The sequence below is a fragment of the Prionailurus viverrinus genome, chromosome A3 (assembly GCF_022837055.1).
Source record: "Prionailurus viverrinus isolate Anna chromosome A3, UM_Priviv_1.0, whole genome shotgun sequence".
In the NCBI taxonomy this organism is placed as follows: Eukaryota; Metazoa; Chordata; class Mammalia; order Carnivora; family Felidae; genus Prionailurus; species Prionailurus viverrinus.
In genome coordinates this window covers 59810347-59821901 of record NC_062563.1, presented here as the reverse complement: position 1 = coordinate 59821901, position 11555 = coordinate 59810347, and the positions used below count along the sequence as shown (strand labels likewise).

Sequence of the window (11555 nt, the reverse complement as noted above, 5' to 3'; positions counted from 1 at the left end):
ATTTGTCAAAATTACCATCTGAGTGATCCCACCAGTTCATGGCTTCAGTAGCTTCCACTCTAGGTAAGCAGATCTTAGCTGGGGATCTCTGTATTCTCCCTTGTCTCCAGATTTCAGCACACAGTTTGTCTTGCAATCTCAATTCTCTGATGAGTACAAGAAAAGGCATTACTTTTCAGGGTTTGGGTTTTTTTTTTTTTTCTAATTTTTTTGTTTTGTTTGTTTTGTTGTAAGGACAGGAGCGATAACTTCCAAGCTCTTTACACATTGGATCTGCCCAGAAGTCTAGTTTTATGATCTTGCACAAGTTAACTTCTCTGAGGCCATTTCTCCCTGTATGACATGGAGACAACAAACCTTTTAGGCCTACTTTGTGTCATTATTTACATTAAAATGCTTTATAAATGGTAAAGCACTATAGTTACATAGGGGTTATTAATACCAATTTGCCAACATCCACCACAAATTTGTGGAGCTGTCACTAGGAAATATCTATTAAGCCAGGAATAACATTTCCTAGCTCCCTTGAAATTGCCCTGTGCCAAAACAATGAAGTAGGGGGGACGTGTCCCAATTCCACAACTGGTCCATAATAATGTCCCCAGTGCTCCTCCATGCTTTTTATCCTTCTCCTAGAAGCAGAGGACAAGACCCTGGAAATGAAGGAACCATAAGATGGAAAAATCTCTGCCTACAAGGAACAGACTTGTTGGGTTGTTATGTGTGCAAGAAAAATCATTTTATTGTCTTAGGTCACTGAAATCTTGGTATTTGTTATAACAGCTAATGTTATCCTATATAATAAAGAAATTGATACCTTGATATTGGGGCTACAGTTACATAAACCTAAAATACATGAGAATAGTTTAGGGACTGCATGGCAAAAAAAAAAAAAAAAAGACTGGAAGGATTGAGACTAGGGTCATGCTGTGGTGCAGTAATGAGTAAAACTGGCACCTGTGATATGGATGACATAGAGAAAACAGAGACTGTTCTGTCACAAAAATTGAGTGTTTACAGATTTGAGACAATAAGAAATAAGACTGTCAAAGACCTGAAGCAACGGACCATTGAGATTTGTCAGGTAAACAAAGGGACTCAGCCTTGAGGAAAATAAAGATTATGGATGTGATATTCTCATCCAAGTCTTGTTTAAGATGGCTTTAGGATAACTACTGACAGGGAGATTGTCTTGGGGGCAAGGAAGCAAAGATATAATTCCTGCTCTCCATACCTTCCCTGATCCTCCCCATGTACCTGCCACTTCCACCAGACAGTCCCCACTTACCTGGGGGGCCTGTGCAGCCCTGTTCAAGAACTTCCCACAGCTCTGCTCTTTTGAGAGCCTACTATTCCAGGTTCAGTTCTGGAACCCCACAATCCTGGTGCAGGGCTTGGAAAATATACCTTGAACACTTAAACTTCATCCAATAGGTGGCAAGGCTGGCTTCCTCTCACGCAGCTGCCATCTTTATTATTCCCCTGTTCTAATCCAGGTTTCTGCTGTGTCCTGCTTCTGAAGATTCTGGCTGAACAGGCCATGCTGGGGTTTAGAGGGGGGAAGCAGGGTGTGGTTAGGGTGAGGTGTCAAATGTGGGGGATGGGAGACCAACATCCCCCGGAATGTGCTGGGACCCCTCCCTGGTCTGAGGCTCTTCCTCTGAGGAACCTCTGAGTTACAGGCTGAGTCCCTTACATGTGGTAATCTGCTGGATTTCTGTGCAGTTAGCCACCATGAAAATCAAATTTCATCTCAACTCTAGACACATCACTATAATGGTTTTCAGGGCTAAGACCAATAAAACTACAAAGTGTGAGGAGAGAAATCCAATAAGAGAAAGTAATTGAAGATAAAAGCCTATTAAGTCAACCTACTATGATTAAATTTTTAAATTTAGGAATTGCCCTCCCTGTTTTAAGACCACTTCTGGGAGGCACAGTGGCTTCTTGTTTAACTCCAGGCTTAATGTTACTGCTGTGTTCTCACCTAGACGTTTCCCAGGGGCTGCCTTCTGGCTGCCCGCCCCCCCCCCCTCCCCCCCCCTCCCCCCCCCCCCCCCCCCCCCCCCCCCCGTCTCTGCTCCCAGGGCGGTGGTGGCACCCCTCCGGCCTTCCCCTGCCCATGGCCCCACCCTACAAGCATCCAGGCCTGCCCAGCCCTGCCCCACATGGGCAACTGACCCCGCCCCGCCCGTGGCAGTAGTGACTGGCGGAAGAGGACCTGGCTGATTGGGACTTCTGAGGAAGGAGGTCCCAAGCAAGAGCTGGGCGCTGCCGGGAAAGACGCAACCAGGTTTGCCCCAGGATGCTTCTGTAAAGCCCTCTCCGAGCAGCAGTGTAGGGAAAAACTGCTTCAGGAGACAGGGGCATGGGTACCTGCTCTAGGCCTGGAAGGGGAGGCAGTGGGCTCTGGAGGTGAGAGGAAGTCAGATGGCCTTAGTGGGGCGGGAGAGTGAGGCCTGCAGTGTCAGTAGCCCCGGAGGGTAGGGATGGTTGTGGGAATGCAGGTTTTGGATATACTGTGAAATGCCCAGGAGATGCTGTGGTAATGGTCTCCACCTGTTTGGCAAAATATGTTAGGAAAATAAACCAAATGCTAGAGAAAAATGACCTAAATCTAAATGCCAGAAGTGGGGGATAGCACCCAGGTGTCCAACCTTTTGTTTAAGAAAGAAAACGTTATCTTTTTAAATTAGGACTAACTTTAAGGCCTTAAATTCACATACATTACTATTCACACTGTAACGTTTCAAATAGAAAAGAGGTAATCAGCTCATTAGGTATCAAATGACTTTAACAAGACTTTGCTAAAACTTTACAGAAAAATAACTCCTGTTACACCCTTTGTGTTTCAGTTGAGGATGAAAGGCTACCACACTGCCTGTCATCAATGTTGCCAATGGTCACACTTTAGCCATGCTTCCCTTCCACAGTCCTGTCCCTAGCAGCCATCTAAGCAGGCCTGAGCTGCCTATCACTGTCACCTGGTCTCAAGGACCATGTGTGGCCATGGAGCACCTCCTCTGGAACCGCAGCACATGTTAGATTTGGCACATATTTTTTATTTTCTTTTACTTTCACATTTACAAACTCAGGAAGCCATTTTGAGAGAGGGAAGGTTGAGGCTGCCTGGAAGAAAAGCAGGATTCATGGGCACTGTGCAGAGTCGGGCACTTAGGACTTTTCACAGGGAAACTATCCTGAATCTCAAGAGCCCTCATTGTCAGTTGACATCTGAAATAGTAGCTGTGGCTTGCTCCTCCGTGCCTGGAAGATGCGTTACTGGAGGCTGCCTTGGCCCAGGATTTTATTGCTGGTGAACTTGAGTATCCAACTTACAGTTCAGGATGATGGCATTATCAGAAATGGGTCCAGTGGTGAGCATTTTGCAGAGATGAAAGGAAACAGCAATGTGTAAACTGCACTGATTCTGCAGTGCTGGCAAGTTTCCCACACTTGCCTCTGGTCCCGGAGGGGGGCCCTAGAGATGGGTGTTGTCCATCGGGATGGGACAAAGAGGATGAACATGCTCAAATCCACAGCAGCTGGAGTGCCAAAACCTAAGCAGCTCTCCCTTCCCCCATGCTATGTGCCCTATAAGGCCCCCAGAGATGTTCCCTTTCTCAGATGGAAAGAATGTATAGTCCCCTCACTTTCCAAAGTTGTATCTCTTGGGTTGAGTGAGACAAGTGTTTGGCAGGCAGTTCAGAAATATGGACTAGAAGTACATAGGCACAGATCTTGGAAAGATGAACTGCTGAAAAGTACCTTTGGGTCACCTCTGAATTTCACAGGAACAAAAGAGTCATGGAAAAATGGTTTGCCTGTGATTATAGCAGCACTAGGACGAAAGCCAGAGGTGTAATTTTATTACTCAGATTTGATCCTGTATCAGCCCCATGTGACTTTTGCGGACCATTAGCTTCTCCCTCTCTCCTAAAAGTGCTGGGTGCTAGTCTTGCAACCCTCCAGTGACAGGCGGGACCCCACCCTTCAGGGAGCTGTGTATCTACCTCTTCCACAACTGAAGGAAATGGAAATGACTCCTACACCATGTAATTTTTCTTCCCAGACTGTCAGACTACAAATGTTTAGTCCCTTTCCCCTTCTGAGGAGAGCGAAGGCCTTATGGCATTGACAGGGGAGAGGACCGAGGGGGAAGCTGCCAGGGCCCTCAGTGCACCTTATGTCCAAACTAAGTCATAACGGTCAGGGTCCAGCTTCATCGGCCGAGGCATGCACAGGTCCATGGGGGACTGCGGCGTCTCCAGTAGGAATGGAATGGAGGACGTGTCATTTCTGTGCCCACATCTCCCACCTGGTTAGCCTCTGGTCTAACAAAGATGTGAATTCACAGTTCTACATATTAGTTTAGCAAAAAGTCTGGTTTCTGATACCCAAAGAGCTTAAAGTCCCCTTCAAAACGTGCATACAGGCGCCGGATGTCTCGTTTGCTGATGCCCAGAAAGTAACGCTCCACCTTGGTTCTGTTATACACGGTAATGCCCGGAGGGATGGTGGGGTAAGATACCAGGTGGTCTATGCCGGCTTCTTTTAAGATGTATGGGGCATCATCCTCCAGGGTCTCGTGGTGACCGATCACACTGTACTTTATCTCACAGGGTGCACACAGTTCAACGTACGTCACCCAGTGAATGATGTGGTCCCCAAACTGAAGGTCCAGCCATCTGTGGTTTGGATCACCCAGGTAACGTACAAAATCTTCAAACTGGATGCCCCTGGTCTCTGTCCGGTTCCTCCTATATTTCCTAATGATGCCAGGGGCAATCTCATGCCTGTACCAAGGCTCAAAGCGGGGATTGTGAACAAACTTATCCTTAAATGCAGAAATCAGCCTTTCGAAGGGATCTCTTACGATAAAAAACTTGAAGTATGTTTTCAAGCTAAGGAAGGAAATGAAGATAAACAAGCAGTTAGGCCAATGCTGTTGATGGTAACCAGGGCGAGGTGGGAAAGGGGAGGGTCCCTGCTGCAGCTGCTGCCACCATGTCTAGAACGCACTCCTGTGAGGAGCAAGTGACATGCATTTCTGAATCCACTCAGCCACCTTTGGAAGCAGATCTTGCTACTGACCCATCTTACAGTGAGGAAGTGGGGGCTCAGAAACCATAACTGTCCCAGGCCACAGGACTCCTCACCTGAGAAGGTCACTGTGAAGACATCTATTTATCTGAATAGATATTTGAATATTCCAAAACTTCAAGGACATTTAAAAGTCTTGTTGGGCAGAGAACTGACAAGGCCAGGAACCCTGAGTGAGACAGGAATAGCAGAGGCCAGAGAAAGTTACTTTAGGGTCCATCTGTATAGAGTCAATTCACAACTGCCAGGGGAAGGACAGCCAGAGCAGGGGACAGGTAAGAGAAGTGGGGAACACGGCTGCAGGCTCCAGCTGGCAGGAAGGCGGCCCAGGGGAGCTGCCAATAGTGACGGGGGTGGTGCAGTGGTGGCAGCATGATGGGCCTGTAATGGTGCTGATGGAGCAATGACAGCATCGGCCACTGATGTAATTACGGTGCTTACTCCATGCCGGAAACTGCGCTCAGTGCTCTGCACACTTGAACTCCTCTTTTCTCACAAAAGCTCCCATGAGATCAGTGCTTAGGTGGATAGCAAGACACCCTTACCCAGGAGGCTCTCTGATCTGGCATTTAACACCTGCATTCTACAGGTTTTGTGCAAACTGGAAAGACCAAACAATGCCAGAAGCAATGAAAATCAAGTGGCTGAAAAGTAAGGGAGGTCAGAGTTCATTTGGTGCCCTGACATTTATTTGCTGCTTACACATTCTGATTCCTTTTAAGCTTTGTTTTATGGGGTCATTTCTTGGCTAATGAAAAGAAATTTAAAAAAAAATTTTTGTAATGTTTATTTACTTTTGAGAGAGAGAGCAAGCACAAGTGGGGGAGAGAGAGAGAGAGAGAGAGAGAGAGAGAGAGAGAGAGAGACACACACACAGCATCCAAAGTAGGCTCCAGGCTCGAACTCCCGAACCATGAGATCATGACCTGAGCTGAAGTTGGACGTTTAACTGACGGAGCCACCCAGGTGCCCCTAAAAAGAAATTTTCAATTCACTAGCTAAGTGATTTTTAAAATGCCCAGTCTCCATCCTTGCTGTGGTGAGTGAGGTCTGTCTCTCTCTGCCTATGTCAGGTCCATCCCCCACCCCTCTCCTTAGGGCAGCTACGACAGAAGCAGGTGTAATACCTTTGGAAGAAAATGAAAAACTAAGTGGGAATCCCTGTAATGCAAATCCCTTTCCTGTGACATAAAGGTTCTATTAAGTAAGGAATCCATAAAATTTAACAGGACTGAAGCAGAACAAAGACAACTACTCATTTCTACTAAGAAAATTATGTAACCTTTGTTTTAATGGACCGCAGGAAGGTAAGAGTGGAGAAAACATTGTGAAATTCTCATAAAGGTTTGTGACTTTAAATGCACTGAACCCTGAGCATATGCTCAGTGGCCTCTCACCCAAGTAAACCAAAAGCCCCCAGTAGTCCTCAGAGCAGTTTGATACGCATGGTAAGGAGGGAACTGGGCCTTGGATTTTACAAAAATCCCCCTCCCCTTAGGAACCTCTCCTACCGCTTCTGAATTTCTGCATCACTGAAGGAAGAGAGACGAGGGAGGCCATTCTTCTCGTGGTCATGAACCACATTTTCAGGGATCTCCTCAATGGAAGGAAAGGCCCCTGGTAAGGAAACAAGGGAGTACAGGTTGGCCACCTCAGTGCTACCTGTAAAGGAGGATGCTTGGTTTCTTAACTTGGGCCCCATGTTCCCCACAAGTCCATCCCCTAAATCTCAGTTTACGTCTTTGAATTCCAACTGCTGTGCCAAGAGGAGAGAGTGAAGAAAAGCTTCTGGTAATCCATAAGCCAATAGATGAGTTGGGGGTGGGGGGGATAAGGGGAGGGACACTGCCAATACCTACTCCTGGCAGCACACCTAAATTAGGTTAAATCTGACATTTAAAAAAGATCCCTGTATGCATACAGAATTCCTAAAACAAGCAGTACTCATTCTACTCTGAAACTGGGGGGAAAAGCCAGAGGAGTGGCACTGTGAAACATACTGGTGCCTGAGGCCCTGTCGGGGGCCGGGGTGGGGGGGAGCCCATTACTCCCAATGGGCTTGGCTCTCCCAGTCCCACATCCCCAGGCCTAAGGTGGTTCCTAGGCAACCTCACCATGTCCCAGACTGGAAAGTGGCAAAGCTGACTGGTGCTAGGAAAACCTGGCCACTGTTGTGGGAGCAGTGTGATATATCTGAAGCAAGGGACAAGGAGGACAAGGAGGGTTTAAGAAGGCAGAGCAGGAACCTTGAGTACACTCCGTCCTCAGCCTGGTGGACTGAGTAGGTTTTTCATTCTTTTCTCTATTTAGCCAAATGGAAACAAAATGTCATTATCCATGAAGGTTCCAGCCAGGCCTCTGCAAACCTTCCATCCTTATTTGTGTTAATCCTCTTGTGTTGGAGTCCAGCAGGGAAGGATCTGTCGGGCCATCTAGGCAGTGGCCACTGCCTTGTCTGTTTGACTTATACCTTCTCCAGATATGTCAGTGCCAGTCCAGAACTCTGCACAAAGTGCTTTGGATGACCATAAAATGAGCAAGATGAACGTCTGCTCTTGAGGGGACAATGAAAGAACCAGCTCTGAGGATGTGTGCCGGGACCTGCTCAAGTACTTGTCCCCAGGCAGGTGTCTCCAGGGACCACTGAAGACAGCCACCGGAACCATCCTCTATCTTATGGCCTGGCATACCTGCCCCCATTTTTATCCTGCCCTTGTAAATTGGTGTTTACTTCTTTAGAGTCTGATGCTTTGCACTGTGCTGGCAGATTTGTGAGACGTTTGTGTAATTATTGTTTTAAATTTGATTTGTAACCTCAATCTTTGATGTCAAAAATCAAACATTCTGTCGACTCAAGAAGCACATTAATCAAACACTATAAAATGAAGCAAGTGTCTCCCTTTTCTCCCCCAAACAACCATGAAAAGGCCAAATGACCAACAACTCTGAGGACAGCAGGAGATGTGGGCTAGAGGACAGAGACCCCAGGGCCACCTCCCACAGTGCTCTGAGGGCTGATTCCTGGTCCTGGAATTATTTCCTTTTGAAGCTGAATTTAACAGAGCCCATATTTATCTTGGACCTACTCAAGGTAATTGGAGTTTAGGCAAACATGATATCTGAAAAGAGTAGTGAGTAATCAAAACCTGTAATGTATGAGGTCACTTTTCAATGATCTAATTTGTTTCCAAATAAAGATCCGATTTCCTGAAGCAAGTCAATTGAATCCTCTGACTATGGAAGCTCAGGGTAAAATGGAGATGCTTTCTTTCTACCCAAGCGGCACAGAACACCTCATCTGTGGGTGAAGGGGGCAGCCCTCCCAGGCATGGGTGCAGGCCCTCCCACTACAGAGGGACAGCTGGGAGGGCAGTGAGTGTGGAGCCTCGACTTACCAGGACAGAACTAGCAACAGCTGAGAAGCAAGGCAACGTATCTGAAGAGAAGAAAAGGGGTCAACCTGGGGGTAGGCAGGCTGCCTGAGACAGGGATTCCGCTGTGGAAAGTGAGGAGATTCTGGCCGTAGGCAGGGCCCTTTGAAAACCTCAGTATCTAAAACTTTTAAACCACCAACTTTTAAAGTACAACTTCAACAGGGAAAACAACAGAGAACTGACTACAAGGTTACCAGCCCCTCCAGGACAACTGTCCCTTCCCTTAGCTCCTTCCTGCAGTCCTCCTCCGTCTCCCCTGCCCAGGCCACAGTGCCCCTCCCGAGCCAAACCCTGCTGTCCACTGACCACACACATCCACCAGGCGCTGCACGCACCGTTTAACACGATCAGCACCTTCTTCCACTGGGTGTTGCCCACTTTAGGAGTCTGGCAGAAAAGAATCTTGTGCTTGTCACAGACAAATATCCGGTCCAGGACAAACTTGGATACTGCAGTGTGTGAGAGATTCTTCAGGGCTTCATCCCTGCAGACATTTCTGATGAGTTCCAGGCGCTCCATATAGACCAGGGGTTGAACAAGCCGGCTATCTGAAAGCACTTTCCCGGTCGGCTGCAAGTAACAAGGAGGCAAAAGAGGCACAAGGGCCTTGTTAATAGAAAATAGAAGCCACCGGGGAGGCCCTGCCCCCTGACCTCACAGGAAGAGCAGAGCTCTGTAGATACCATTCACTTTCACGGGATTCAGGCTACGTGGATGTGCCAGACCAAAGCTCAGCAGAGACATGAAGTTGCTTCTTCCTCCTCAGCTTGGACAGACTTAGGAGGCAGCAGTGGGTGAGCCACCGACACTTAGCTGATGGCAGGCACTGTGGCCCATAGCTTCTTGGACACGCAGGGTACTTTGCATTCAGGGATCTTAGTGAAGGCCAGTTTCTGCCCCCTTCCTGCTCCCTAGCACTTCCTTCCACTCAATTCTGAGTGTACGTATGTGAACTGTACCTAAGGACCAGTCATCAACACACGTGCTGGCTATTTTGAAGACCCTCTGGTATACTAGTAAAAGTTTAATTAAAATTCATGATTAAATTATTAACTAAATTAACTCATTCAGTGTGTTTTAAAAATGCAAAAGCCATTACTCCACCTCCTCCGTGACAAGCACGCAGTTAAGCTTCCCTGTACCGTGGTTTAAACAAAGGGGATGAGTTCTGCACGGTAGCGGTGTCAGCTGTACCCAAAGCGTGGCCACTGAGGGCAGGTGTCGGGGCACGTCCTCCCACCCGGTGAATGCATCCGCGTGAGCATGGGTCCAGAGGTCCCCCCGGCTGCCGGGAAAGCGGGCCTGGGAGCAAGCGAAGTGGGCGCGCTGGCAGCCCACGACCAGCCCAGGACCACGGGAACCGCTGCAGGCACAGCCTCTGGCTGGGCCTCTGAGGTTGGGATGCAAGCTGCACCAGGTCGCTGTGGCTGCTGTTTTTTTTTATTGTATGCCGTCTGGATTCGGAAGCGTTTGTTTTGTTCACCTCCGAGTTATCTGGAGTAGGTCTCTCAGTAGTTTCTCCTCTCAGAAACAGTATCATTCCCAGTCTGTGTGTAGCTAGGACAGTTCCTCTGTAGCCTTCACACACAGAGTGTGACTTGAGGGTGAAAACCATCCCTACGACACCTCAGGCTGGCACTGATGGCTGCAGGGAGGTGCACGTGCGGCCCACCTGACTGCCACTCTTTGCAGGCAACCCATTTTTAATACCTGGGTGCCTGTAGGATTTTTTTTCTGTCATGTTCCAGCACGTTACAAATTTTGCCAGGATAGGTCAGCGTGGGTCTTGCGCCTGATTTGCCTGGAAGGCAGGGAGCCATCTGTAATCCTGTTCAGAAAATGTCTTTTTTTTCCTCAGGACACGGGGGCAGGGATTAGGCCCATGTGCAACAGAGGGAGAAAGTCATTTTAGGTTAGGAGGCCTAGGTTAGGAGGTGGGCAGGGGTTTTGGGATCAGACTTCGCCCCACAGCTCACATGGATCTTCCCACCAGGTGCGAGGACTCCTTCGAGCAGAAACTAGTGCTGATGTGTGCTCCATCATTTGCTCACAGCGGCTACACTTCCCACACTACTCACACCACTAGGGTGCAGAGCCCGCCCCCTCTCCTTCAACGCAGGTTAAGACACATAACCATGTGCTTGTCATTCAGGAAATGTAGTTTTACACCATACAGGTGTTATACCTCAATGAATGTTTTTTAAAAAGGAAATATAATAAAACTTCTGGTAGTAACTGAAGAGAGCCATGGATTGTGATGGACCGTAGCTGATGCTTTTTCCTTTTAATGCTGGCTACTTCCTTAAAATACAAAATGAACATAACTTACTTCTTCATAAAAAAGATGAGTTAAAACTATTGCCTGGTGGGGGAAGCACCTATAAAGACTTCTAAGAGGTTCTAGAAAACTGGTCCAAGTCCTCTGTGGTTGGGTTTCTACCACATCTGGGTTACTTTATGTATCCAAAGGTAGCTCTGCAAACAGCACATTTTTGTCTTTCTTCAGCATGATCTTCACTAACTAAACGCCACAACTCTGCCAGATCCCCCTGAATTTCTTTCCAGGGCTGGCCTGTCCCTTTCTTACCAGCTATGAACCCTTTTCTTCTTTCCTTCCTCCCCTTTTCTACAGAATGACAACAACTATTTCTAGACATTTCCTGAATTGGCCACAGGGCCTTTCCACTGCCCAATAAATCAGATATGAGTCAGTATGGTTGGCAAGGAAAGCAGACGCAAAATGGGTTCATTTGACTTTCCTTCTTAAGAGCAAGTGGACTTAAAAAAACAAAAAAGATGAAAAAGCTCAAGTTCCAAATTATGACATACACTTTTGGGGACCGCTTTAGAACCTAACAGAATATCTATAACAGAAAATGGCTTTTGTTAACACTCGATTCAAAATTCTACTGCTCCGTCACTCAGGAGAGTCAACTGTTTGATGAGTATTTATCAAGTCTTTACTGTGTTTGGCTGGTTTCAGTGTTCTGTGGAGACACGGGGAAAGCCTCAGCTGAG

The 11555-nt window shown here is 47.5% G+C and overlaps 1 protein-coding gene across 3 annotated transcripts in view; it reads right to left on the bottom strand.

Annotated features, from left to right (window-relative positions):
• Positions 1-3041: 3041 nt before the first annotated feature.
• Positions 3042-11555, bottom strand: part of CHST10 (carbohydrate sulfotransferase 10) — a 30629-nt gene continuing 22115 nt past the window's right edge. For all 3 annotated transcript variants that reach the window (XM_047853505.1, XM_047853506.1, XM_047853507.1), the window contains 3 exons: positions 8873-9107; positions 6615-6720; positions 3042-4904 (listed from right to left, as the gene is read on the bottom strand). In XM_047853505.1, the coding sequence (XP_047709461.1) occupies positions 4367-4904; positions 6615-6720; positions 8873-9107 (879 nt within the window). In that variant the 3' untranslated portion in view covers positions 3042-4366. The remainder of the gene's footprint in view (positions 4905-6614; positions 6721-8872; positions 9108-11555) is intronic.